Below are 23,451 nucleotides of genomic sequence, written 5' to 3'. Positions count from 1 at the left end.
GTTTTGGCTAGAACAATTTAATTAAGTGACTCTACACTGAAAGAAAAAAAATAAGTGCACTGTTCAGCTGGAACACTCTTATTGAAAGTGATAGCATGATACCATTAGGAAACTCAACAAGACAATCTACATTCATGCATTAAGAGAAAAAGTCTGAACATCCGTTTCCCACTATTGAATTCACAAAAGGGGCTTCACTGGGCAAGGAATAAGTGAACAAACAATAGTTGGAGAAGGTTATCTCTGACATTTAACAAAATGCTGAAGTATCACAAAAATGACGTAACGTGAGAATGAAATGTCTGAAATAATGGTGTGCTAAAACTTAGCTTGGCAAATGAAGCGCAGATAACAAGAACAAACCAAACCTCTACCCATCACTCTTTAAAATGTGTACAATGAATGATCAGTTTATGAACAGCATACTTTTTTATTCAAGATGTACAAGGTGGCATGAAATGGTTTTGGAGAAATATGCAATAAAGAAAGTTTTACCAAATATTTCTTTAGCCATAAAAAAAAAAAAAAAAGGTGACAATTAAAATATGTGTCTATAAATGTTAAAAAATTCCAGACATAATAGTCAAATGAAAGAAAAAACAGAGTTTTATCTTGGGTGTGACATTTTCTTTACTTCTTTTCTTTCCATTTCCACAACCACGAGTCTTGGAAAGGGAGCAATAATAAAAGATAAATGGAACCAAGAATCAACTCGCTGCCAAGGGCTGTAATACAATATCTCAGCATTTCAAGGGTAAATCAGTGTGAACCGCCTTTGCCGTCCCTCTGAAAAAACTAAGTATTAAACTTCCGTTCAGTCAATGTGGACTGCTCGAGGGTAAGAAATCGGTGTCAGAGACGGAAAAAAAAAAGAAAAAAGAAAAGGGGGAAAAATGAGGGGGGAGGGGGAAGTGCAAAAAAACCCACTAAACAACAAACAAAAAACAACACCAACCACAAAAAAAATCACAAAAAAAAAAAAAACCAAAAAAAAACAACAACACAAAACCCACAAAAAAACCAAAAACCCCCAAAACAACAACAAAACAAACATACAAGAAACCAAACCAAACAAAAACAAAACCGGGTTTCCCAAAGACAGCATCAAGCTGAGCGGACAGAGGTATGAGGAGAGGCAGCGCGGCCGCTCCCAGCACGCTCAGCTGTGCTCGGGGAGACGGCGGCAGCTGCCGGAGGCGAGAGGGCAGCGAGCGCGGCCCCGGAGGCGGCGCCCGCAGCCCTGCCTGCCTGCCCGGGCCAAGGTGGGAGCCCTGCCTGTTTCCCCCCAGCTGAGGTGGGAGCCCTGCCTTCCTGCCCGCCCCAGCCAAAGCGGGAGCCCTGCCTGCCTGCTCCCCCCTCCCTGCCAAGGTGGGAACTCTGCCTGTCTGCCTTCCTGCCCGCCCCGGCCAAGGTGGGAGCCCTGCCTGCCCCTGCAGCGGGGCTCGCTGTCAGCTTTACGGCGGAGCTCGCCACGCGGGCTCCTTTAAATTGAGGGCGTTTCGTGTGTCTCGCCGGCTGCTCTCGAGTTTAAAGAGAAAGGGGCCAGAGCGAAGCGGGAAGGTGATCTTTGCCCGGCGTCTCTTCGGTGGGGAGTAGGTGCTTTTGTTTTCTTCCTTCCTCAGTCCCGAGGAGGCCGTGGGGGTACGTCGGGGGAGCAGCAGGGCTCGGCTGGCCGGCGGGCACCGCGCCGCACGACGGGGGTGGCTGCTGCCTCTGTCTGGTTGTGGGGATTTGCGGGGGTTTGGTGTAGATTTTTTTCTTCCCGCTCTCTGACCGTGGGAGTTTGAAAGCATGGCGGAGGCGGAATGCGAGTGTACGTGGGTGTGTGGCGGAGGTCCACGCGTGGTTCTCCCGGGGCTCACCGCAGTGAGGATGCGGGCTGCTGGCGGGCTGCCCTGGGCATCCCGCGGAGGTCCGGGGGCTGCGGGGGGTTTGCTTGGTCCTGACCCCGAGGGACAGACCTGGGAGCAGCACTTCCAGCACTCATGGCAAAGCCATTAGCTCAGCCTGACTGTGGAGGGGCCCCGAGGAGGACAAACGCATCGGACGCCGTGGCGGGTGAGAGCGGGGCGGGCAAGAAGGGATGGGGGGTGGCTCTTACTCACTGTGCACTTACCCCTGGCCCCAACCTCTGGTTTATCTTTATGGCTTCTCTAGACAGCCCTGGGGTGCTGGTAGTGCAAGAGGAGGAGGGCGGGTTTGTAGGTCCGCAGCGCCTGCGGGAAATGCGCGCCTCCGCATGCGAGGCTGCAGCAGCTGCGGGGCGGGAGGCGGCCGAGCTCCGCTGCAGCGCGGGCGGTTGCGCCAGGCGCTCCCAGCTCGCCCCTCCGCCGCTCCCGGTGGCAAGAGAACGAGACCCTTCTTGTGCCAAAAGCCGCCCTTGGTTAGCCCAGGGCACTTGGTTTCCTCTTCAGGCTCTAGATTCAGATCTCCGAGGACGGAATTTCACTTTTAAGAAGGCTCTGTTTCTTCACTAACGTTCTATGTGTAAGGCTGCTGTCCATATCTAGGATTTCTATGTGCATCCTGGTGCAATGGTGTCATCTGAGCCTGCTGTCTCTGCGCGCTCCTACAGGAGTACAGCTCCTGGGACACCAGGACGGATGCATTGCAGGCTCCCCAGTGTGCAGTTTTAACATACTTCTGACATTACTTTGCAATGAAAAATTAACGAATTATGATTGGTTTTCCATGTACATTATGTATTTTTTGTTTCATTGCAAAGTAGATGCTGTGCCAAGTGTAACAGTTTTATGAGGGTTTTGTGACATGGATTGTGATTTAATAGGAAGTTTCTAAATAGGACATTCCTAAATTCATACTGTATGGTGCCATAGGCCATTTATCAGGATTATACTGCCCTTGTTGGAACCATGGTCAAACTTACATGAAGGTGGTGAAGTGCTGAAGAGTCAATACTATCCTCAAGTTCTAGCTGCCACTTACTTTATCCTGCTGACTTATTTGGTCACTTTATTTATTTTACCTACAGTCTTATTTAAATTGGCACACTTACTAACCACAGTACCACTTCAACTCCACTTTACACCTCTCAGTTAAACTTAACACTAATTTCAGGACAGGATTTAGAAATGGAACATCATAATTAAAAGCAAAGCTGATGATTGGAAGTCAGCTTGTAGTACTGTCTGCATAGTGTCCTTACAGCAAGAGACACTTCTACTCCTTGTGAGATGTGATATGTCAGTTTAAATATGTATTTTATTTTCTAACTGGTGGAGGTTGAAACTTCTTTTGTACTAATTTTTAATGGCTATTTTGCTTAGACAATGAGAAAAACATATAGTAAGAGCCAGGCTAAAAGGAATCAACTTCAAAGGTTATGGACAGTGTTAGGAATAAGGCTCAGTTTCCAGAAGTTATAATTTTGTGAGCAAGTAGATATTGAATGTTACTAAAGTTTTGCTTTAGGAACATTCAGTTTGTCTGTATGAGAAAGATTTTCTGCTTTCCTTTTGGTAAGGGAGACATTATCAAGGCAATAAAATTGTTTCTACTAGGCATAGTCCTGAAAATGTCTAGGCTTCCAATGATTAGAACAGATTTTTAAATGCAGTTAACTTTGTTTTGGTCTGGCCTCAGACCAGGGGCTTTACAGGTATAAAGTATCGGTAAGCTGTTGTGCGAGGTTCTCCATCCTCCCCTTGGAGTACTGCACACATTCATAATGTATATTCATAATGTAAAGGAGAAAGGCTTCTTGTGATTAAAACTTACTCTATCAGTGTAGATCACATTTTGATGCAAGCCATGAAAAATTCTAATAGATTAATGAGTTTCAGATGGTGGTTCCCCTTCAGTGCCCCTCCCCCTGCTCCTAATGTACAGTATGTTCCAAGTTAATCTGGGAAAACTTAGAAACCTTTGGCTAAATTGGTTGTGGTATAGTTATATATCCTATATATATATATAGGATAATAAAATATCTAGAATAATTAAATTTCCTTATAAAGATATGCTGCTGCATTTGTCAGTTTATGTTTTATCTGCTTGTTTATAGTAGTGAGCAAAGTTAAGATTATATGTAAGATACCTGTATGATAATGCAGACGAGAATGACCTGTTGTTTCTTATAGAAAGGAAAGCTCTGCAAATAGCTCTAGAAGAGGAAATATGGAAGGTATTAGCATAATTACTTTAAAAATGATTGTGTTTGTTTTCATGTATGTAAAAGGGCAAAAGGAGAGTGATTACTCTTCTGTAGTAAATTGGAAAATGAAGGTGGTAAAGACTAAGTAACATTTAACAGTGAGTGGCAAGTCTCTGGGTTTTTTCTTACTGCTTCTTTTAGTCCTTTTTCAGCATTTCAAGAAAGGGAGCTTTCACAGTTTCATTTGGGAAAGTCATTCCACTGTCTAGCAGATCTCACCATGGGGAACAGTTTCCTGACATTAAAAAATGAAAAGTTTTTAGTTATTTTGTGGCTCTCAAAGGAAGGCATTCATATATCTTTTTTCCCCTCTTTCTGCATATATGTGTGCATATATACATATGTATATATATATATGGAAAAACAAGAGCAACCTTTAGCCTGTGAACTAATGTTATACTCTCCAATACTGAAAAATATTTCAACACTGAGACAGAAAAACTGAAGTAAGTTTTAAAATGTGAATGTATTTATCCTTGGTTCTGCCATGTCTATAAAACTGGCACTTGATGATGTGAAGGTGGTGATTGCAATATGGGTCCCAAATTGTGTGCAGCTTCGTTTCTACTTGCACAATTATGCATTTTGTTCTGCAGCTTAATCTGTTTATGAACACTGAATCTTACGCCTTTTTTGCACTCAACTTGCTGTTACAGTTAGTGAATGATGCACGCAGTCCACTTAAACTCCAGTAAAATTTCAAAAGTTCTGTTCTTTTCCATCTGCTTGAGGTCATTAGAACTAGCAGGGAGATCCAGCAGAGACCCTTGCCAGATACACTCATGAGCTCTGTTCTGGCTTTTGATCCTCTGTCTCCCCTCCTTCCAGGCTGGCTGCTGTCCAGTAGCATTACCTTCTCTCTAAGACAGCAGGAGATTGTCTGTATTTATAGCTGATACCCCTCTGTCAAAGCCAATGTACAGTCTAGTGCTCAAGTTCCAGTTCCTTCAGAGAAAACTTGCTGATCTTGTCTAAGTTGCTGTCTGTTTCCTCTGTCACTGACAGTAAAGCAGTTGTGCAGTTGTGTGTATGATGTTTAGTTTCTTCTACAACTGGTGGCTAATATGCTTCCTCAGTCATATTATAACAGATTTCATTGCACAAGCTTAAAGCCTACATATTTAATCCTGATAAGATTTATGAAAAATAGTCTTTGAGCCCAGGGTCTGAGGCAGAGTTATGGCATCTTCTATTCCAGTTGTTCCAGCTTTGTAGAGCCACTAAACTGGCATATGTGCGGATCTTCAGTCCTGGATAACTCTGGTTTGGCTGCCAACTGCACAGAGCCAGTCAATGAACTTGCCTGCTAGGCAATAGTGCCTGGGTGGGCCAAACCTGATGTCTATGCACAGTGTCCCTGACAGCTGTTACGATGTAAAGGGCACATCATGTAGGACCTTTGCATCAGAGGTGATTTGATTGGTCACTGTAGGGAGTTCTGCATTTGCTTTATGATATTTTTTCCCCTCTAGAGACACTTTTAACTTGTTTTTATTCTTTTCTAACCCAATACAAAGAAAAATGCTTGTTTCACTGGATACTTAACTTCTATGCTAATTCTTATGTCAAGTCATAAAAAGCAGTGACTCAGCAAGACTTCTTCATTCCTGACCTAGAAGGATTGTATGTGGGAGCAAACTGAAATAAATGGTTCAAGCCCCTTTTTGTTTGAGTATTAATGCACATGTAAATGGGAACCAGGTTGAAGTGACAATGAAACTCATGTGGTACAGAGAGCACTGCATAGCCAGCAGCTAGTCAGTATAAACTCTTATGCATGTATGCTGGAACTGGATGGGTAATTTGGAGTAAAAACGTATTGGTTTATATGATTATCTAGCAGGGTGGAGCACATGTATTTTCTTTGTATGTATATCTATGCATACATGCAAGCTTTTATATATACATTTTTTTCCTCTCTTTTTATACTTGGTTGAAGAAAATTATCACAATTTTACAGGTAAGGAGGGTGGTTGGAATAGGAAAGGGAATTGAATCTGGGGATCTGCAACTGTGAGTGCTTCACTGTGCACCAGTTTTACTTTCTAGATTAAACAGTCTTTGCCTCCTGTGTGTTTTTGAGTACAGTGTATCATTCTTGATTCCTTTTTTCCTACCTGTTAACCCCAACAAAAGCCAGTAGAAACACAGAAGATCACTTGTTTGATTCTCATTGCTTTCACCTGATGATCACTGATAACAATCATCAGATAGTGTAAGGTTATGCTGCTGGCAAAATACAAGCAATGAACTGCAATAAACAGATAACTAAATGCACTACTGTAAAGCAAAATAAGAACTGCACTGTTCAGTAGGAGCAAACAGAGAGAAATACAACCTTTTAGTGTTCAATCTGATACGCATTTCTGGGTGTACTGTAAACCATCCCACATGGAATTCTTCATCTAGACAATAAGGCTAAGAATTTGAGATGTCATCCTCTTATTGAGAGAGGCTGAAAAAAGTATTGTGCCACGTAAATATGAACTGTAACAAAATAGGATGAAAAGTAGTCAAAGACTGTTCCTCATCTACATTCTGAATAGTAAGGGGAAGCAATTGCTTTAAAGCATTTAGAGGTAAGTTTTGAAAATGCTTCTGCATATCATGTCAGCCTCAAGAGTTTACAGAGAAGTGTAACATTCTATAAGATATTTGACATGTTTGTGTTGGCTAGTTTTAAACAGCTGTATATATGGTGATTTGATGTTGCTGTTAGAAAATAGTGAGATTAGGAAACCCAATATTTTTTGGCTACTTTGTTCATACTTTGTCTGCCAAAAGGAAAGGATGAAATAGTGGTTGGGGCCAGAGACTTGCCTCAGCTGTGGCGATGTATCCTTGAAAGCTGCTGTCTACCTCTGATGCAAGTTAGTCCATTCCCCTGACCTGATTCCTCACTGATAAATTGTCAACAAACTTTTCTTCAGTTCACTAAAAAATAAATATATTAAGACATTTTAAGAAAGAGATTTGAAGATATCTGAGTGATGAAGCAAGGGCCTGGCCTTCACCACAGGAAGAATCTTCAAACAGATCTTGAAGGAGCTCAGTACTCCATTGTTGTCACCTTCACATAACTATCACATTTTGGCTTCTTTGTGGATCCCAGCTACTGTGTGATGCTGTGATGAAGTTCTAATACATATCTGCTAGTACAATTGATGAAGTAGATGAACATGGGTACTTCAGTACTGAAGTATTGCAAAGGCTTAAGTTGAATTTAATAAGTTTGGTAGCGATCAGTGTTTGCATGAAAGAAAATTCAGAGTTTGAAAGTTTCTGATGCCTGCAGTTTGATAACTGACCTCCAGTATAACTTGTAGAGTTTGTGACAGGAAATACTGTGCTCCTTGAAAGCTGAGTTTTAATTTTTTAAGAATTAATTTTACGAGTCCAAGGTAGGAATTTTGTGGATTTTTCTGAAGTGTAGGGCAGTTTTTCAGAAAAGTAGTGGAGAAGTCAAAAATTTTGGGTTTTTTTTGGAAATGAAATCAAAGAAAATTTACACTGAGGTAAGGTTGGCTTGTATGTGATTTATCTGTAATTCTTCAGGCTCTTCATCAGTATTAACATTCTCATTCCTCAATCCTCAGTTTACATGCCCACTGCATACATTATTGTATGTGCATACATTATTTTAATAATGTGCATACATTATTTTAATTCAGGGCTACTATTTCAAGCGGACCTAGTCCCAGTATAGAGATGCATTAATCATTTTCACCTCCTAGAGACTTTTGTCACCTGGTTTTTATCTTTCTAGTTTCTCATTCTGAGGATGTGTCTTATGAAAACTACCTTAAACTCAGAATACCCTTCTTGTCTCTCTTTTTTCTTCTTACTACCAGAGTTACTAAGAGACTGAAGCACCCTTGCATCCTCCAAAATCTTTGTTCTCCCACTTTTCTTCCCTGAATGATTTCAAAAGTTTCTTGGGACTTTACACAGCCTGATTGCTGAATTGGGTCAGTATGAAATATATTTCAAGACAATGCTGTATTTTAGAGACAAACTGAAATAATATCCCTATTCCCCCAATTCTCTAATGCAACCCCCAACCTAATGTATTTCCATTTAGGTTGGAAGGCACCTCCAAGTGTCATCCAGTCTAACTCCCTCCACAAAGCATGTATGAAATGTGAAATTATTCCCAGTGAAGAGGTGCAGGGTCTAACTGTTCCTTTAGTGAAATAGTTCTGCTTTTTCTGTTGTATTTTTCCAATTTGTATGTAAAGAGAAACAAATTGCAGGATTTTCCTAAATATTTAGATACATACATTCAGGAATAAGAACTCTTATTTTTTTGTATTTTACCACTATAATTGCAGAGGTAATTCAAGAGAAAAACTTATTTAACTTCTGGCTCTCACTGTATCAGTGGAGGTTATAAACCACAGAAAGTGGTCAAAATTATTTGAAGGCTCTTTCTGGAAAGCAAGTATGTGATAGATACTTGATCTTTCCTATATAATCTTTGGGGACAACTGGTGTCAGTTATCTCTCTTGCCTCTTTTTCTATCCAAAATGAAGCAGGATTTGAAAGAGTAATTTATGTGGTTCTGGGTAACTTAGAGAAACTTTAAATATACTGTCATTGAAATTCCTTAGCTGTTGGTAGCTTCTAGTCTGAATCAATCTATTTTGAGAGTGACAGTCCAGATTGATTTTTGCAGAGCCAACAGTCCAAGTCTTCTCCCTCCCCTCCCTTGCAGCCTGCCCTAAATGAACAGATATGATTTGAATTTAATTAACCAGGAAGCCATAAATCCAAGCTGACATTTTTACAAAGTCAGTTTCACAACCGAGCAGTGCATAAGTTAAGTACTGAAGTCTGCTTTAAAATCCTCTGCCTTCAAAGAAACTGTGATACATAAGGATTTTTTTTGTTACAAAAATGTAAAATATATTCATAATTCAGAAATATGTGTTTATACAAGAGAATGAATAATTTTTATGTATGTTTTTGTTTCTCCCCAGCAGAAAAAATTTTGTCTAATTTCAGTAAGAAGTATATTTGTAGTGAACGCTATGCCTATCTCAAGGGCAAGCTAAACTTCAGGACTTGGGGTGAGGTACTGTCAAAAAGAGCTTATGCAGATCTTTTTGCAAACATGGAGTTTAGTTACAGAGAGTAGGGTAAAAAATGATGGAGTATTTTAATACAAGTATTAAGATATCCCAAATACCATTACATACATTTGGATAAGTCAGTTACAGCACAATTTTATGGAAAGGCAATTTTTCTTTTTTTTTTTTTTTTTTTTTTTTTTTTTTGACAAAGAAATTGGTTTCAGTATTTTTGATATTCAAGCCATAATGGATAGTATAAAAAATTGTTATTTTTTGTTGTTGTTTTTAAGGTCACAAATATCTCTTACCTGGTATGAAAGGTATGCAAAGGACAGAGGGAAAGTGTTTGCAAATTCATAAATTGAAGGCAGTTGACATGTCTTACTACAATTGGTGTGGATCAGTCAGTCGAGAATAGGCAAAGGACTATTCCTTATGGATCTCACATTCACTTGATGTCTGTCTAGTGCCGCCTATACAAGACCTTGTGTCTGCTGGTTGGTGTAGGCTACAGCCTACCAGGCAAAGAAGTCTTTCAGCTCATTGCTACAAGTTTCTTTCAGAGAGGAAAAAATAACCTTGCACACTTCTGCCACAGGTGAAGTAGCCCTTCAGACACAGAGATAGGTCCAGTGGTTCTGACAGCAGTGGCTCCTGTGACTGACAACACTTAATGCATCATGTGTTAAAGATTAGTTTTCTCACCTGAAAAGTTTCAGTAAGTCATCACTGAAGCAGAGGATAATTTGGGAAGTGGCAAGTGTGAGTGACCAACACTAGCTATTCTGCTGCTTTCTGAAGAAATAATGCTATTGAGTCAATATATTTGGTGTAGTTTTTTCTTTAATAATTTTGAGGCTGTAGAATAGACTGTTTCCATTTGGTTACAGCATTTATTAATTGTTAATAAGATTGCTGTAGGAACATAATTTGGTTGTTGCCATGATTTTCCTAGGCATGATCCAAAAATCTCTGAGGCTCTCCAATGAATCTGAATGGGTATTGGGTCAGGCACCAGAGTGAGTTGTTAGCTTTGTGCAAAATGTTTCTTTTAATTTTATTTTAATAATTCCTTGCAGAACATTTTGTTGTGTTGGCAACATGTAGCTTGGTGAGTACAAATGAAGTTAACATTTATCTGTATGATTTAATCACTTACAAAAAAAATCCATTAATAAAACAAAGTTTCAATCATTGGTGTGTGCAACCTTGTGTTAGATCCACCTCTGTTTGTCTGATATCTGATCTCTTAGACACACAATTACTGTTATCATTATTGAATCACAAAATGGTTCAGGTTGGAAGGGACCTTAAAGACACTTCATTCCAGCCCCTTCCCCTACCATGGCAGAGACACCTTCCACTGTACCAGGGTGCTCAAAGACCTGTCTAGCTTGACCTTGAACACTTCCAGAGATAGGGATTATATTCTGGCTGGGATTATTTTCTACAATTCTAAAAATAGAGCACATGAGATTTAATTGGTATAATGAAGAACTTTTTTTCTTTTTTTTTTCTTTTTTACATAATTAAACAGGAACGACAAGATAAGCAATGTGCACAGCCCTGAGCCCGAAGGCGCGTGGGCCTGGCCTCTCCGACATGCATCAGTACAGTCAGTGGCTTGCAAGTAGACACGAAGCCAACTTGCTGCCAATGAAAGAGGATTTGGCACTCTGGCTCACAAACCTACTGGGTAAGGTACAATAAGATGGAATGGAGATACTGGGCAGTGTGAGAACTCCTTACACTGTTAGCTGGGAATTCAGATTTCTTTGTGTTTCAAAAATAAAGTTATGATTACATAGCTACCATCATATAACACAAATATTAGCAAGGTCAGAAAAGTTAACGAGTAATTTGCCTCCATTGTGTTGCTGTGAGTAGCATAACTGAATATTTTACATTCTGTGTTTAGTTTTCTTTCAAATTTCCTCGTAATTTTTTTTTTTGCATGTATTTTCTGTACCTATACCACTAAGATGAATGATACTAATTCCTGCCTTCACCTGTGTCTTCCATTTTTGATAGGCCTCCTAAAGAGTATGGTGTAATGACTGTCCTGAACAGAAGGAACCATTTAATAGTTCTTGTCTGACCAAGTGGTCTAGTTATTGATAATTGCTGCCCAAGGCAATGCATGCTAAGACTTGTGGTAGCCTGTGCATAGAGGGGTTTGACCTAGCATAGCTGGGACCTGGAGATTTACTGGTGTACATCTTGGTGTGTGAAGACAAAGCTTGTTGTTGTCAGAAGAGGATGCAAACCAAAACTGAGGAAAAAAATTAGGTACATATAAAAAAGAGCAAATGAGATTGTCCCTGGCAGGAAGGAAAGAGACAACACTTTGAGATGTGCAAATTATTAAAGAAGGTGGAATTTAGAAACTATGAGCCAGGAAATAGTATGTAGTTTGCAGAGAACACTCAGGGAAAAATGTCTTCTGTGTGATCTCTGTAAATACAGAGGATACTACCAAAGTAATAGATGGCTTAGACAATACCTCATCCTAAGGGAGAGCCATGCCAGTAATTCCTCTCATTAAATAAAGAGAAGAAAAATATTTCAGGAGCTATGTTTACATGAAACTTTAGTTGATGGGATTTTGGAAGAAAATGTGTTGCGCATGGTTTTGGAGGATTTATTTAATTAAAAAAAAATCTGAAAATCTGTTCTGGTGAGACATGTGCAGTGTCTTGTCATGGCAAATGCTGTAGTTAAACCATCACAGTGATATCATACAGTAACAGAGTATATCCAGTGTCTTTCATCAGCACATTCTATATTGCTCTATTTCCTCTTTTTCAGAGAAAGAAAAGGAAATATCACTTATGACAGGTGTGGTCAATAAGGACAATGTCAATAGAACACAATATTTTGCAGGTAGACTATACCTATTTTTGAGTTGTGAATCCACAACTTCAAAAATGGAAGGTGTTTTAAATGACTTCTTTGTATGGTACTTCCACTTAAATTAATGTGTTTTGAATATAAAATTGTCTATGTAAAATCAGAACAAAATTCAGAACTTTTCATTCCAGTTATCACAAGACAGTAATCCAAGTGACTGTTTTTTGAATTGGAAGCAACACATTCCATTAAGGATTCAATATATTGTTTAAATGTTTTGAACAATGAAGTTTTAGTGATCCGCTCTAAAACAAATAGAAGCTTGCTTGCAGTTTGTAACAGAGTTCTCCCAGTGATAAGTTTAGGAATGAGGTCACTCTTTGAGCAAGAAAGTAGCAACCAGCAGGAGGTTCCGAAACGCCAGCTGTAATTAAATATCTGATTTTTCATATGGACACCAAGTTCTGCACTGCAGAACTAAATGGGCACAACCTTCTTTTAATTAAGCAGCATATACAGTTCATTTGCTTAATGCATTCCCCCACACCTTCTTGCACCAAGTTCTCTTTTTCTCAGAGTTTGTGCTGATGAATTGAAATTATAGTGTTTTGTTAGAGTGTTTTGAATTCCTATGTAGACATTGTTATTCAAATTAATAATTCAATTAAGTTAAAATTCACATTCAAAATAAATGAAGTGTGAATTAAAACAATTATTATCCATAAGAGTATATTAACTCAGAATTCAAATTTTGTTTAATTACTGCATAATCTTTATAAACTTTTAATAGAGAAGGTATGTGTGAGCATGCTGCTGTACAGTAAAATAGAAATGAATATACAGCATGCATTTTTCAGCATCCAAAAGGATAGAAGAATATGGAAGGCTTTTTTTGTTTGTTTGTTTTGGGTTTTTTCCTGTCTACATGGAAGGAATAATGTATTTTGAATTAATGGTCAGTAGATCTTTACATGCTTGGACATGCAAGTAACATGGAGCAGATAATACTGTATGTATCCACATCCTAGCTTGCACTGTCTGTATCTTGTGTGGCTTCATTGTAAGTGGCCTTATTGCACTTTTCATGCTATTGCAATGAATTTCTCAATTTATAAAGGAAATGAATATGCATTTCATTTTAACTTTTGCTGTTTTGTTTCATTTATATTCTTGTTATTCATCTGTACTAGGACTCAACAAGGACACAATCTTTTAAAAGAAATGTAGATTTTTTAAAAAATAGTATTTTAGGCAAATACAGGACTGAAACTCTTTGAGGTACTTTAGGAGATTTTTGTGGAGGGACAGTTATGTCCTATACAGTGTTACTGGAAGTTGGAATGGTGATGGTTTTGCAGCAGCATAGCCTGATGTGGGTTCAAAATCAAACTGGAAAACACTATCGAGATATTGCACTGTATAATATGAATGAAGTGTTTTGATAACAGATAGAAAGTAGGCATAGCTAGAATTTGACCTTACCCAATTGATAAATTAGAAAAGTGAGATACATTGTGCAGCTGGAAAATAACACAGGAAGACTTTTTAATCCTGAGACTTTGCATATTTCATTTAGCATGGACATTGTTGTGGGGGTTTTTGTTTAGTAATCACTAGTACTTTTGTGTGCACTTTGCTAATTATTTTTTGGAACCATGTCAGAGAAACTCAGAGCTTCTGAGAGGACAGTTCGTCTTTACAGCTCCATTGCTGAATAGATTTTAGCTGTCTATACTCTGGGGGATGGAAAAAGGACATTGCAGATGAAATCCATGTGTCAGATAGGATTAATTCATATGATATTGTACATTAGAAGATTTTCAAAGTGGGACATGTCAGTGTTGTGGTTTGTCTGCTGGAAAGGAAGATTGTAGCCATAGATGTTCGTGTCTCCTGTCCTTGCTTCTTTCTGTTGAGCTTTGGTGTCTCAGTCCAGAGTGGCAGTGACAAAGCTAACGACATGTGTTAATCTAGCTTACCTGCAAGTCATTATGATCTCTTGAGCCTTGTTTCTATTAGGTATAGAGCTAATGAAGCATTTGGGAATGCTTTCACTTCTGACAAACTCCAAATTTGGTAGATTGTGTATATACTTTAGTAGAATGTTCTTGTGGGAACTGAGAAGTTCTATTCCACCCTGAGCAAGCTGCATATGGGAATTGGAATGCTTGGGCCACAGAACTCTTCTAGTAGAGGCAAAATGGCAATTTGAAAGATTTGCTTGTCTGCTTTACTCTCTAGTATTGTCTTGTTTTCTTTTGTGTGTCTGCAGAAGCAAAATGGCTGACATGAGGAGAGAGTGAGCCTCCTCACCAGCCTGTAGTTTGGGACAGGTACAGAGAGATGGTTTCTTTGTCACCTCTTCGGCAGTTTTGTGGACCTCTAATCTTTTTCCCCATTCCCAGAGTTTATTTACAAGCTGCAGAGGGTTATATTTTCTTTTTATTTTATCCAGCTTCATTTACCACGTGGGACTGACTACACCTCAGGCGTATGTTGGGTTCCAAGGTTTCAGTCTTGACACCTCTTAACAGAAGAGGGCTTCAGAAGCTCATAGCTGAGGGGCCAGGGAATGCAAGATGCTGAGAAATTGGACACGTAAACACTGAATATTGTTTGATGCATGCAAAAGTTGCTTGGGTGCAAAAGTGAAGGAGGATTGGAGGAAAGGAACAGAGGCAAGGATGTTAGGAGAAGCATCAAGTTGAAGACAAGGCTAGGTATTTAAAAGGTTCAAGGAGGTGTACAGTTTGAAGTTGGAGAATGGTGAGTCTTCTGCAAGAAAACTGTCTTTCTTTGATTCTGAATTAAATCTGTTTCAGCTTAGTGTTCTTGCTCACCTTGTTGCCTAAGAGCATTTTGTAACAGAACATGTATTTTCAACATCAGTTTGTTCAGATCGATCCAGTGGGAAATATACATTTTAATAGTCTGAGTATCAAGACATTCACAGTACTGATACCTCCAGTGATTCTACTGGCACTGATATAGTTTCTTACTTAGTTGAGTTGCTTTATAATTTTCTTTATTATCAGCATGCCTTTGGATTTTTTATATGTCCCATTTCAAGTAAGTAATAATGTCTCAATGCTTTCAAAATTATTTCTCCTACTGTCAACTATTGTAGGGAACAGAGTAAGAGTAGTCTTGTCAGAAAAGAGCCAGTTTTGTATATGCATAGTCACTGACCTTGGTTTTCTTTATTTTTATCACATTTTGTTTTCTTGTGTTTATATACTATGTGAATTGAGAGGATCAGGAGCAATTGTTTCAGTAGTGCCTCAGTATTGTAGACGTTTCAGAGATTCACTTCAGTGAAATATTTCTATTTGCAAACTACTAGTTTTGTGTTACTATACAAAATATACAATTAAAATAGAGCCATTGGCAAGTTGTGAGGCTGGAGTCAGTCTTGCACTGTAGTTATTACACTAAGTGTAATAGAGGAATTTACTAGATTTGAGTACCTGGGTCTTTAAGTCCATCTCTTCTTCTGAAGGCTCTGGATGTCTGAGACCTGTAAGGAAAACTTTATCTTCAACCTCTTGGGCACACACCCAAAGCATAAACTCTCTTCCATTATTTTTTCATGGACCTCCAGTCTGGTTTTATTAGGTCCCCCAGGACTGGATGACCTTACAGATAGCTGCTTACAGTTTGCAAGTGGTAGGTGTTCAGGTGCAGCTGTTTAACTTTTTAAGAGGAATCTGGTGGTTGTGGTAAAAGAAGCACTTGAGAGGTTTCTGAAAGCCTTCATATTCCTGGATTTTCTTCTCATACTTTCAGTGTTGTTTGTTTATTATACTTAATGTTATTACCATTCTATAAAAACATTGCAACTGCTTTCTTGTAATTATAGGGGAGTTGTACATTTTTAATGGAGTTTGATGTTTTTTCCATACAAATACACGGACCAATTTTTTCCTCAGGTTATGAACATTACTCTTACTTGAATCAATACATTTCTACTGTTAAATATGTCAGCGTGTCTGTTTTAGCAAAGAAATGCCACCTTATGAAGCCATAAAATACAGTGAACTGAAAGCTGACACCTAATATACTTTTCATTGGAGACAGATGTTCAATGCAAAACTCATTCTTTCAGATTTCATAAAGGCAAATAGAACTCAAATAATCCAGTTTAGTGTACAATATGCAGTGACCAAACTGCTCATGCAATTCAGCACTTAAAGTAATATAAATATACTGTTAAATAGCAGAAAAAGATAACCATTTTTTTATACCTTTGTAAAAAGAAAATATCCATAAATAAGTTTTAGGGCTTTTATAACATTCTATTATTATGAAATGATGCATCTATAAATCATAGGACAGAAGAGATATGTCGAATATGGGTTTTTTTGGTTTATCTTTGTGAAAATATTATGTGTTGCAAATCAAAATAAAAATTTTTAGTCTTTTAAAGATACTTGAAATAAATTTTTTAGACGAGAAGGAGTGTATTATAAAATGTAATACTCAAGCAGTTCCTGAAGCATAGTTATTATAAAATTTAGCTTTCTAGTGGCTTTAGAGCATTTTATAAAAGTGCTGATGGGGCAAAAGGAAAAATATGTAGGCTAGAATGGTGGCAAAGTCTTTTGAGATGCTGAGCTGTTCAATTTTTTTATGTCTAGGCTATTATAGTTTCATTCCTGGCTTCATTTAATCAGGAGATATGGCAAAAATATTATCAGTTAGGCATAAGCTAACTCTGCATGTCTGCAGTGCTACTACTGCTCTTTTGCCTGGAGAAGTCATTTATGCATACAGGAGCTATAAAGTGGGCTACATGGCAAATAGAATTAAGTGGGAATAAAAAAAAGGAAAATCTTCATGTTAAAAAGGTATTTCTGAAGTAAAATGTGTTAGAAAAAAAAATTTGCTTCAGTGAAAAACAGAAGTGTGCTGTATCTGAAGATGGTTTGCTGCAATAATCTTTATTGTTTCTGTCTTAATTTACCAAGCTGAAAAGACTCACATTTTGGGTTTTGCCCAAAAGATACTGAAGTATCTCAAAGTTTTCAGACAAGGGCCTAGAGAAATCAGCTTTCCTATAGCATTTTTAAAATCATACTGCTTTATAGTGCTGCTATCTTCAGTATTGTGACAGGTTACAATGTATCATCAAGATGTTCAGTACTAATGTATATACTTCATTTTTGTTACTTTTAATGTTATTTCCCTCCCTTATATATACCGCCCTTTCCTTTTTGACATGATTTTCTACTTCTGTTACAAAATCAACTCTTAGCAATTCATGCTATAACTACACATGCACACTGGTGTAAACCATGTTCCTGCTGTAATCTCTTTTTTTAAAACATTATGTTAAAAGCACTGGATCTTCATAAGTAAAGTGAAATACACGGGGTTGGATACGCTAGAACTATTTTTCAAATATCACATGCCTTCCCAAAGAAAGCGTGGGGTTTTTTTCATAATTTGCTGTATACCTACCAGTAAAAGAGTATTGAGGTTATTCATAAAGTGTTCAAAGTAATGCAAGTTTTTCAGTTAAAGCTTTTTTCTTTTTTTTTTCATTTCTCTATTTACACAAATGCAGTCTATACCATTGCATGCTTTCTGCCATGTTAACTTTCTGTTTGATGTTCAGGTAGAGAAATAACAGCAGAAACCTTTATGGAGAAATTGGATAATGGTGCCTTGCTTTGCCGGTTAGCTGAGACCCTGCAGGAGAAATTTAAAGAAAACAGCTTTGATGCAAACAAGCCTGGCAAAGTAAGTGTTGGTCAACACTCTAGCATTTAATATTAGTATCTGATGTATTTGACCATTTTGGTACTGAGGGTTTTTTTGAACAGTTAAGAGATTTTATATGTGGAGATTCTGCAAATGGATGGAGAGGTAATTGCTCTGTGTAGAAAAATTGCAATATGAAATTGATGGAAATAATGCTTATTTGGTATTTATTTAAGTATCTATACAAAGCAGTTACTCAAAAAGTACTTGTAATATGTGGAGAATAAGAATAAACCAGATCTAGCAGTGGAATGTGTAGGCAATAGTGAAAATATTATCCTTCTATTTTTTTTTCAAAGGGAATATTAAGTAGCTGTGGGACGGTATCTTCTCCTCTAAGAGCAGCTCTAGGGAGACCAATAATAAAACTCTATAGTTAGATTTGGTGCCTTGAGTTTAAAGATCCTGTTGGTGTACTGGGAGGGGTTTCAGTAAAGAGTTGAAGGAATTATATGGAAAATGTGAAACTTACAGGATACTTGGGGGTTTTGGAAGGATCCGTTTAAGCACTTGTTTGAACACAACCTTGCTTTAATTTAGACTATTCTCATGGGACAATCTTACTGGGAAACAATCAAGGGTGCAGCAAGTTCATTTCTTGGAGAAGTAGAATTAAATGGTTAGACACATTAACGCATTCAGTGTGAAATTGTTCTTATTTTTCTGGTTGCATTCAGGTACATCTTCCTTGAAAGCTAAAACAGGCAAATAAAGAACAGATAAAAAAGAGGCCAAGAACAGATATCACATAATGCATTTTCTGTTCTTGAGGTTTCATAACTTGCCTGTAGCAGAAATTAGGGCATGGCATAAATTTTATCAGTTGGTCTAACTGAGAGTCTTGTGTCAGTTGCACCTGTGTAAGTTGTTTTTCTTGGTTCCATGTTCATAGCTGTTGTTATAGAAGAAATTGTCTGTCATATTTCCTAGTTCAAATTATAATAACTTCTTCTTTAGTAGAAGTCTTGGGTGACTTTGGAGTTCCTCTTCATAATACGGTCTGGCTTGTCTTCACCTTAGTATCATGGAGTTTTCAAGTGAGAAAACACATAGGGCAGTCTTTTTGTTTGAGCCTAGGAACTAGCTAGGCAGAAAGAAGAGTTACTTGTACTGTTTTTTGTGTTCTAAGTTACATTAGAAGGCAATCAGACATTTGCAGTCCCATATGTGGTCATTATTTAGATTTGTTGGTCTTTATTTATGGCAATCAGACATTTGCAGTCCCATATGTGGTCATTATTTAGATTTGTTGGTCTTTATTTATCAAGCTGGTACAACTGACAATGCATTTAAAGGGAAAAAAATCTACCTCACTGTTATTTTCTCAATGTATGTTATTTCATACTTAGTAAGAAGTCAAAGAAATGGCAGATTAATAGATTTGTATCATTGCATACCATTAGGAAGCTATTCATCCTTTCAAATGTTAATTCCCTATATAGCACTCTTGGGCAATAGGACTAGTCTTCATAGTGAGAAATCTGACTTTATGGTGCCAAGACCATTTATGAGGAGATAATGCTGTATGAAATTTAGCATAGAAAGAATTCCACAATCCTCACCAGAATATTTTTTATGCATTTTATTAATAATATATGTGGAATTTTGAAGCCATTTGACCCTTGCTCTGCTCAGGATAACAGAAATATATTCTTTCACCAAGGTGTTCTGATGACTTCACTGGCAACTGGGAGAAGCCACTGATTTCTATTGAGTTCAGCCTCTGTCAAAATAGATAACGAACTTTTCTATCTATATATGTAACTTCAAATTTTTTTAGATAGAAGCAGCTGATATAAAATGAGCCAGAAAGATCAGTTTGCTTGCTGCACCAGCTTGCATCTGAACAAGGAAGTCATGATAAGGATATGGTTAATGGAGGGAGTGTGTGTAATCTTAACTAAGCCTTCCACAAGCTTGAAGATCTGGTCTGTTTTCATAAGCAAAGTTTTACCTTCTATGTGAACTTGTTCCTATGGAAAAGCTTCATATAACATTTTGGGTTTAGTTTTGTCTTAAAGAAAGATTAGATATCCTGCTCTGATTGATATGTACTACTGATCGTGAATTCATTGTGCACCTCTTTGGGGCTGTCTGGCCAGTTTAGCAACAATAGCAACAGAGTTAAGAAGGCATTAAAAGCTAATATTACATGCACTGACTCATCAGGTTTTTTGCCATAATTCCTTAAATTCATCTTGCAATACTCTACAAAATATCAGAGGTTAAATCCTATTGCTTCTGGTTTAATAGCTTGTGCAATACATTTCAAGTCAATGTCAGTTTTGCAGTTCATTTGTTAATTAAACTATATCATTCCCTTTCTTATTAGTGAGCATTGACCTTCCTTCAGATTTCAGGAATTCCCTAGGCCAGCATCAGCTATTTTGAATGTGGTGTAAATTGGGAAAACAGAGGTCAAAAAAAGTTCCCAAAATATTGTATTTTCCAAATCTGGAAGGAAGATTGTCATGTTGATATCAACACTTCCTTTTTTTTTTTGTCATGTGGAAATACTTGTGGATACTGGGGACATTTTCAAAATACATACGGAACTAGTGGTAATGTGACTTGGGGATAGTGCTTTAAGAGACTGAAAAGGAGGTTAAATGGGTTGTGATGAAGAAGTAGTCTTCTTTCCTTAAGAGTCAGAGGCAGGCAAAAAGGCATAACGTTTTATGCATGAAGGAAATCATGGAGTTGCTTTTATGAGTGACTGGATAGGTTAGGATGCTTGAGTGTGGAAAGAGGGGCATGTGATGGAACTTGCAAAACCAGGAATGGTGTGGTAAATGGTCAGTTTCTATACAAAAGCTATGGGACATTGAATGAAGCAGGTGGAAGCCAAACAAGACATTTGTTTACATACAATTTGTTTACAAAACACTTGTTTACATACAAGATGGAAAATTCTTGTCAAGGAGTGTTTAAATTGAATAAATTTAAAAGTAAATACTGAATAAAGTATTGGAAGAGAGATCTTTTGGAAGGCTGAATACACAGAAACCCCACTCAGAGGAAGAAGTCCCTATAGCTGAAAAGTATTAGAACTTGAGAAAGCATAAGGGTCACTCATAGGTTCTGTATGTTATTGTTTCTTGGGGATGAATACCCTGCTGGTTGTGCTGGTGGACAAAGGAAAATCTATCACAAGAGTCAATCTTCAAAGAAATTATTTTGAATTATATTTGGATTTTTTGTTTCTGAATAAAGCCTTTTTAGGACTGAATCCCTGCATCTAAAAATACCACCTGGGCCACACTCCTCTTTGATATTTGTTTTTCAGGAGAGTGATGTGGAATCTGGAGTACAGGAGTTTGGCAGCCTCTGGTGCTATTTAGGCAGTCTCTGCGCGTTGCTATTGTGAACCTAATGCCATAATAAGCACCTTTGGATTTCATAATAGGTACTCTGTCTTCCATGACTCTTGCTACTTTGTTGTTTGATTGGTTAATATTCAGTAATAAGATATTAAAAGCATTTCAGTTTCTAAATAGGAAGCATTTAAAAATTCTTCATTTCAGTCCCTTTGAGGCATAGATATAAATTTATAACTACCACAATTATGTTTAATTTGTTTATTTCAATAAATATTCAAATTTGTGTTTGATTATGTAAATCAGCCCCAAATGCTTCAAGTACGCAGTAAAACTTTGCTCTTAACTTGAGGCTGATTTAGAAATTTTGTTGTATAAATAAACACTCCACCATGTTTTTCAAGTCATGAAAGTTTTTAAGTGCTACACTTGTTTAGAATTCCCTGGGCTTTAGCAGTTTCCTTGTGGTTTTTAATTAGAAATCTTACAGAAATTCAGATTCTTTATCATAAAGACAAAGATGCAATTTTTTCTCAAAAATTAACATCCAGGGCTTTGGAGCATCAGATTTACCTGCAGAGAGGTACATGCTAAATTCTTCCTGAATGTTTCCAGCATCTGCATGAAAATTTCATCTTTGTTTAACATCTGAAAATTCAAAAAGCAAACAGATAAAGCATCTCAAATTCTGTATTTCTTTAGCCTGCCTAGATATTTCAAAGTCTTCCTTGACATTTGTCTCATGGGAGGTAATGCACCATTTGGAACTGATCTTACAGAAAAGGGCTGGAAAATCCTCACCTTGTCTTGCACTTCAGAAGGCCACAAAATGTGAGATTGATCATTGGGAGAAAACCAGGTGGAAGAGGAAGAGGAGGCATAATGGTAATACAGCTGTATATCCACCATTATCAAGGATTATCAAGCTTCTTACATTTGTTATTTAAACTGACAGTGAAAGGCTATTCACTATAATTCCATAAATCAAAGTAATATGTTAGTTGACCACACTGTCAGTGAAATTATGGAAACCTTTTTCAATAGGAAATTTTAGAACCTGTAATGTGTTTTTGTGAACTTCAACCATTTAGTTAGATTTTTTTGAAGCATTTTCCTTAGCTTGGGTTCTTCTGGAATAATTAAGGGGTAAAGTGATTTTGAAATTGCCATTACTAAAATTAGTTGCTTTTGCCAAAATTTAGTGGTTTTTATGCTTTATTTTGAGAGAATCATGTCCCCTTTAGGAATGTGATGTTTGATAAAACATAATTTAATAATACATAAGATTCTTTTAAAAATATGTCCCATGAAAATCCACCCAGATTTCACTATTTATATCTCATGGAAATACTTTCACATCTCATGGAATAATTAGTGCTTATTGGCATGTTCATTCACAAGTCGTGCTGTGTGACAATGCCACAAACAAATGCAATTCTCCTGTTGATTGCAATACTCCAATTTTTTTTCTCATTTAATTGTAATAAAAATGAGGGAAATTCAGAAACTAGGATTCTTTTGTCTTCTTCAACTAACTCTTTGATAATTCAGCTCTGAGTTCTGACATTGTGATGGGGAAAAGCTCAGGATCATCTACAAAGGATAAGATGTAATTGCCCTTTGAAAGAGCAACTGTGAGAATTGCTGCATTCTGTTCTCATCAAGTGTTATTGAAGAAGCCCATTATGAAATGCCAATTAAAAAAATGCCCATCTAAATGTTAATTCTGAAACTCAGAGATCTGAGGAAAAAACACAGACCATTTATTGAATGTGAATGAACTACTGAATCCCTGTTTTCATGGATACTGCAGGGAGGTCTTTGTCATGGCTTACCCTAGTGTCTCTCTCTTATTGTCTCTGTTTATAAAATCTTAGTACACTTTAAAAAAAAATTAATTGAAGTCTCTCTCTTGAATGCTATCTAATTTTAGTCACTCTATTTAATGCTATTATAGCATTAGGAAAAAAACCAAAACCAAAACCAAAACAAAACAAAAAAAAAAAAAAAAAAAAAAAAAAAAAAAAAAAAAAAAAAAAAAAAACAAAACAAAAAAAAAAAACCAAAAACCAAAAAAAAAAAAAAAAAACAAAACAAAAAAAAAAAAAAAAAACAAAAAAAAAAACAAACCAAAAAACAAAAACCATTGATTTTTGCATTTGGCCTGCTAGCATTTTCAGAGAGTAGCAGTAAAGTCTTTTAATTTTTGGTGCATACATGTCTGGAGTTTGCAAATTACTTCTTCAAGATTTTGAAAGACTGTTGATAAAAGTGAAC

The 23,451-nt window shown here is 37.3% G+C and overlaps 1 protein-coding gene across 2 annotated transcripts in view; it reads left to right on the top strand.

Moving 5' to 3' along the window:
* The first annotated feature begins 1,585 nt into the window (after positions 1 to 1,585).
* GAS2 (growth arrest specific 2) overlaps positions 1,586 to 23,451 on the top strand; it is an 81,744-nt gene continuing 59,878 nt past the window's right edge. Inside the window, exons 1-3 of one of the 2 annotated variants that reach the window (XM_053979474.1) lie at positions 1,586 to 1,641; positions 10,782 to 10,940; positions 17,712 to 17,836. In XM_053979474.1, the coding sequence (XP_053835449.1) occupies positions 10,799 to 10,940; positions 17,712 to 17,836 (267 nt within the window). In that variant the 5' untranslated portion in view covers positions 1,586 to 1,641; positions 10,782 to 10,798. Of the gene's footprint in view, positions 1,642 to 2,001; positions 2,059 to 10,781; positions 10,941 to 17,711; positions 17,837 to 23,451 lie in introns of those variants that run through there. The other variant, XM_053979473.1, reaches the window with a different exon arrangement.

The sequence above is a fragment of the Vidua macroura genome, chromosome 6 (assembly GCF_024509145.1).
Source record: "Vidua macroura isolate BioBank_ID:100142 chromosome 6, ASM2450914v1, whole genome shotgun sequence".
NCBI lineage: Eukaryota > Metazoa > Chordata > Aves > Passeriformes > Viduidae > Vidua > Vidua macroura.
This window is presented reverse-complemented; position numbering and strand designations above follow the sequence as displayed.